The 6,000-nt window shown below is 38.6% G+C and overlaps 1 protein-coding gene across 1 annotated transcript; it reads left to right on the plus strand.

Annotated features, from left to right (window-relative positions):
- Positions 1 to 2,478: 2,478 nt before the first annotated feature.
- LOC117632782 (pyruvate decarboxylase 2) lies at positions 2,479 to 5,857 on the plus strand. Its single transcript, XM_034366353.1, has 6 exons — positions 2,479 to 3,566; positions 3,745 to 3,908; positions 4,014 to 4,664; positions 4,753 to 4,870; positions 5,150 to 5,338; positions 5,455 to 5,857. The coding sequence occupies exons 1-6, from the start codon at positions 3,042 to 3,044 to the stop codon at positions 5,623 to 5,625; spliced, it is 1,818 nt and encodes a 605-aa protein (XP_034222244.1). The 5' UTR covers positions 2,479 to 3,041; the 3' UTR covers positions 5,626 to 5,857.
- Positions 5,858 to 6,000: the final 143 nt, after the last annotated feature.

Genomic DNA, 6,000 nt, shown 5'->3' on the forward strand with positions numbered 1-6,000 from the left:
TAAATTAAGCCAATTAGTATTCGATATAATGTAGATTGGATTATAAATTTTCCAATTCAATCCGATTAGAGCTTACGATCCAATTCTTGTTAAATATAATCCAATCAAATATTTTAATAGATATGTAACAAGTAAATTACATCTTTTATATAAATAGTTTATAAAAAAAAAAAAGATATCTGTAATCGTGGATAAAGCGTATAACAGTTTGGTACTCCCTCATTAATGGTTGAGAAATTATCAAGCACCCCCTTGTGACAGAAGCACACCCCTAATTTGATTTACATAAAATGTTAGAGCATCCATAATTATGCTCTCTATTTTTTCGTTAAGTTTTAGCTAAAAACATATAAAAGTTATTTTAAGAGCTCTTTATAAAATTTAAACTTCAATCATGCTTTCTAGTTTAAGGAGTCATAAATGTTATAACTCTTTTTTGATTGGTCCATCTGTATTAACAAAAAAACTAAAAAATAGTTAGCATTAAATAAAAGTTTGAAATACTCATTAAATAAAGCAGCATTAAATTATAGGGAGCCACTAGGAGTCTTTTCTCTCTCCTCAGATTTAGGAGCTCCTAGAGGTCTCCCTATTTTAAGAGGTAGATAGGGAGCATGGTTGGAGTTGTATTTTTACAAGGGGAATGCTAGCAACCTTCTCTCTAACTTTCTCTTTTGGACATTCTCCATTCTCCTAAGGACATGTGTCATTTTCTCTACACTTAAAACAATGACATTAATGCCTTAGACAATATATCTTTTGTTCCCAAATTTACCCTTGTTAAATGTATTAACTTTATATTTCCTTCAATTTACAACTTAACTTAAACAATCAAATTTAAAAAAAAAAACACTAAAAGTTCAATCAAATAAATATTTGAAAATAAAAACGAATTATACTTCCCTAAAACAAAACTTGTTTTTTTTTCCAAAAATAAGTTTTTCAATAAAACTGTTAAAATTTATGGAATTAAAAAAAAAAGATAAATATTTTTTTAAAGTAATGAACATTCTAATTGATTGAAAAAGTTAAAAGATAAAAAGAAACTAAAAAAAAAAAATCCCAAACCCAATACACCATCTCTCTCTCTCTCTCTCTCTCTCTCTCTCTCTCTCTCTAACGTCCCCAATAGTAATACATTATAACTCGTGTATTAATGCTACATGCTACATGCTAGGTCTATAACATGTATGAATTATATCATTAATTTGTATTATATTACATGAAATGAGAACATTAAATGATAATGTGACGGTCACACCAAATAAACGGAGACCACTTGGCTCGCTGTCTTCCGTGCAATCAAGTCAGAGAAACAATGAACCACTTGTTTTGTGAGTGCAGTTTTGCTCGACAAGTTTGTCAAGCTTTGAAACATTGAATTGGGTTTTCTCTGTGTTCATGTGTCCTTTAAAGTTTTGTGTGATGTTCGAGCTTTAAAGAACACATGAATCCAAAGAAAACCGAGACTGGAGCCCACAGATTTTTGGAAAAAAAAAAAAAAGAAAAGAAAAAAAAAAGCAGAACGCAGTTTTTTTTTTGGGGAGGAAAAACCTCAAACGTTGCTTAATTTATGGTTTGACCGCCAGACAATGGAGACGTGCCTAGTCCGACTTACCAAAGACAAAGAGTCTGGTCTGTGACCGTAGTGGAAAAGTATAACGCCCTCACATTTGTTCCTGCGATTGCGTCACGTCACATGATGAGATAATGAGAATCAGTGTCCACTACGCTTGTGTTCGACACTGCAATGTGCATGCATTACGCATACCGCTCGCTTCCAAAACTTGGAAATTTCCAATTACCGGCGACTCTTGTGGTTTCCAAAACCCGTGGATTTTCTCCTTTTCTCGGATGCAGTATGATTCCATAACGTCGTCGTCTCGTTACACCAACCTTGTGTATACTTACGTCGGTTTGGTAATTTGACTCCAGAGGAGCCGTTACGAGCCAAGATTACTATCAGAAAGCCACGTGTCACTCATTGCGAGTGGCTGAGATTGGGATTTAAATTTGTGTGTTTTGAAAGGAGGAACGAAAACAACTTTTAAGCCTTAAAAAAACCAGATTAATTACAGCTCATAATTAATTTTTATTTGGTAAAACTACAGCTAATTATTCGTTGACGCCTTGACTGGCTTTTCTTCAGGGCCACGAAAATACGTCCACCGTCAATACTTGTAAACCGTTTCACGTGCAACAACAACAACTCGTTTATATAATTACTGCTTTACTGTTACCCTTTTACGGTTTTACCTTTGTTCATCTTTTGCATATTGACCACGGTCTGTATGTTAGGTCCACAATATTAGAATTCAAAGGAGTTATAATATGCATTTGACTTTGCCACTAAACTAAAGCCACACCCACACATAATTATGATAATTTCCAACCCAATTGAACAAGATCCAAAAGAAAACAGAATAAAGCAAAACAAGATGGTGATATTGTGTCCAAAAAAGCAACGTCTTTTACAATTCTAAGTCCTCGGTAAGAAATCAGAAAGTCCTTGTTATACGTTGGCTCTGAAATGGGGTAGCCTTCCCACCCCATAATTTTATTTTTTTTTTCACCCAAAAAAGAAAAGAGAGATTCGAAATTAAAAGTTTGCACTACTATAGAGTTCTTGTCATTGATTGGGTCACTAAATTCCATAGCTAAGTTGCAATTTTAATTGGAAAATAATCAGATTTTTCTAGTGCTTTCTAAACTAAACTCAGAAAAATCAGAAACAATTATTATAATACTTGCTCCTCACTCATTCACCTGTATTAAGAATCCACTGCCACCCACTGCCTTCACGGAAAGCCTCTCATGGAAACCGCCCCTGGTATCTTCCCTTCTCTGCTGACCAGACCACCCTATAAAAACCCACCTCCCTTTTCACCACCAAACATCAAAAAACCAAAAACCCAAAATCCCATTTCTCGCTACACGACATTTTCATCACAAAGTTTCGATTTGTATTGTTCAAGTCCAAACTCTCCATCTTTCTTTTGTTTTGAGTGTTTCTGAGTGTGATCAAAGTCACTCAACAATCCATGGACACCAAAATCGGAGCACTTGACGTTTGCAAGCCCTCAAGCAACGAAGTGGGTAGCCTGCCAAACGGCACCGCTATGGCTATTCAGAATTCGGTCCCCTCCACCGTGATCAACTCGTCCGAGGCCACTCTAGGTCGCCACCTTGCTCGCCGACTCGTCCAAATCGGCGTCACCGACGTCTTCACTGTGCCCGGTGACTTTAACTTGACCCTCCTCGACCACCTCATCGCCGAGCCTGGGCTCACCAACATTGGCTGCTGCAACGAGCTCAACGCGGGCTACGCTGCTGATGGCTACGCTCGCTCTCGTGGCGTCGGCGCGTGTGTTGTTACTTTCACTGTTGGTGGGCTCAGTGTTCTCAATGCGATCGCTGGAGCCTACAGTGAAAACTTGCCTCTGATTTGTATAGTTGGAGGACCCAACTCTAATGACTATGGAACCAGCCGGATTCTTCACCACACTATCGGGTTGCCTGATTTTACCCAAGAGCTTAGGTGCTTTCAGACCGTCACTTGCTATCAGGTCAGTATGAGATCAAAGTTCGGTTTTTTATTTTATTGTTGAACTTCAATGAATTGTTGAACTTTAATTTCATTGATTGTTTTTGGGTTTCTAATGGATTTGGTTAAAAGATTCATAGCGAGTTTGATTTGCCCTTATTTTTCAAAGTTCTGATTTTTGGTATGTGGGTTTTTATTAGGCCGTCGTAAATAATCTGGAAGATGCACATGAATCGATTGATACGGCAATTTCAACTGCTTTGAAAGAAAGCAAGCCTGTTTACATCAGTATAAGCTGTAACTTGGCTGGGATTCCCCATCCTACGTTTAGCCGGGAACCAGTTCCATTTTCATTGTCTCCCAGGTAAAGTTTTAGGCTTTTTTAAAATTCCATTTTATGACGTGTTGATTAAAGGTTGTGCTTTTTAATTTTGAAGTATAGGATTGATTTATTTGTTTTGTTGTACAGATTGAGCAATCAATGGGGCTTAGAGGCTGCAGTTGAGGCAGCTGCAGAGTTCTTGAACAAGGCAGTGAAACCAGTTATGGTAGGTGGGCCTAAACTGCGAGTTGCACATGCTGGCGATGCCTTTGTTGAACTAGCTGATGCCAGTGGTTATGCTCTGGCTGTGATGCCTTCAGCAAAGGGGCTTGTGCCAGAGCACCACCCTCATTTCATTGGGACATATTGGGGCGCCGTGAGCACTGCCTTTTGTGCTGAGATTGTGGAGTCTGCAGATGCATACTTGTTTGCTGGACCAATTTTCAATGACTACAGCTCTGTTGGGTACTCTCTCCTTCTCAAGAAAGAGAAGGCAATCATCGTGCAGCCCGATCGTGTGACAATAGCAAATGGCCCTTCATTTGGTTGTGTTCTCATGAAGGATTTCCTCAGAGCACTAGCAAAGAAGCTCAACCACAACAACACGGCTCATGAGAACTACCGCAGGATCTTTGTTCCTGATGGACACCCTCTAAAGTGTGCACCCAGAGAACCTTTGAGGGTTAATGTTCTGTTTCAACATGTCCAAAAGATGCTGTCAAGTGAAACAGCTGTGATTGCTGAGACAGGGGACTCATGGTTTAACTGCCAGAAACTGAGATTGCCAGCTGGTTGCGGGTAAGCCAAGGACAGAATATGGTCTTTCATGTTCCTTTCTATGTTTTGGTTCATGCTTTTAATTGGAAATTTGAAATTGGCGTTGCAGGTACGAGTTCCAAATGCAATATGGATCAATTGGTTGGTCAGTTGGAGCAACCCTTGGGTATGCTCAGGCTGTTCCTGAGAAGCGAGTGCTTGCTTTTATCGGTGATGGGAGCTTTCAGGTACATTTTATTCCTTTTCTCATTTTGATATATAAGTACGTAAATCTCCAGAACTCTGTAGTTTACAAATAGGAATCTTATAGAGAGTGGTTGTAGAAAATTGTATTTGAATCCTATGGAGAGTGGTTGTAGAAAATTGCATTTGAAATGTGAAGCAAAGATTGGCATATTTGCGTTTCTCAGTGTTGAAGAGTTTCTTTGAGCTTCTCCTATTTCAGACACTAAAATCTCACAGAGATTCCATAAATTTCTTACATTTTGTTGTTTAATGCCTAACAGGTGACTGCCCAAGATGTGTCGACAATGATTCGAAATGGGCAGAGAACCATCATCTTCCTGATAAACAATGGTGGATACACCATTGAAGTAGAGATCCATGATGGACCATACAATGTGATCAAGAACTGGAACTACACAGGACTTGTTGATGCCATCCACAATGGGGAGGGCAAGTGCTGGACAACCAAGGTGATTAGTTCGTTAATTCGTTTTCTTAATCTCCTTTAACCTCACTAATTAATGATTTAATCAAAGGGCTTCCTGGATCATAACATTCCTTGTAATTGAATTTACTACTTTTGCAGGTCCGTTATGAAGAGGAGCTGATTGAAGCAATTGAGACTGCAACTGGGGACAAGAAGGATAGCTTGTGCTTCATTGAGGTGATAGTTCACAAGGATGATACCAGCAAAGAGTTGCTTGAGTGGGGGTCTAGGGTTTCTGCTGCCAACAGCCGCCCACCCAATCCTCAGTAAACTCTTTCATGCCATGGCCTTCATTAATGGAGTGTTTTTTGTTCTGAAACATTAGAATGTTGCTCTTTCTTGTGGAAGGTTTCTTATGTTTCTTGTTTATTTTTAATTTTTCCCTTGGTGAACGGTGTCTGTGTTCTACTTGAATTTTTGTTGGGTTCTATGTATATTCCCCTTTGAATTTGAGCATCTTCTGATATTTTAGTTTATGTGGATCCCAAATGAATTGCGCAAAGCAAGGTGTCTTTTTTGACTTGTTTATGATGACAAATTCACGTGTTCAAACAACTTTGTTGATGACAGTAACTATAGTCGTATCATTGTCATCATCTGCCAGCATTTTTAGACCTAACCTATTGACCCAAATGTCCTGCAATC

This window comes from Prunus dulcis, chromosome 6, assembly GCF_902201215.1.
Source record: "Prunus dulcis chromosome 6, ALMONDv2, whole genome shotgun sequence".
Lineage (NCBI taxonomy): Eukaryota > Viridiplantae > Streptophyta > Magnoliopsida > Rosales > Rosaceae > Prunus > Prunus dulcis.

Bases quoted from the DNA above. Each gene is read 5' to 3' on its own strand.
- LOC117632782 (XM_034366353.1), top strand. From the start codon at position 3,042: ATGGACACCAAAATCGGAGCACTTGACGTTTGCAAGCCCTCAAGCAAC. The intron at 3,909-4,013 runs GTAAAGTTTTAG...TTTGTTGTACAG, and splicing joins CCATTTTCATTGTCTCCCAG to ATTGAGCAATCAATGGGGCT. The intron at 4,665-4,752 runs GTAAGCCAAGGA...TTGGCGTTGCAG, and splicing joins AGATTGCCAGCTGGTTGCGG to GTACGAGTTCCAAATGCAAT.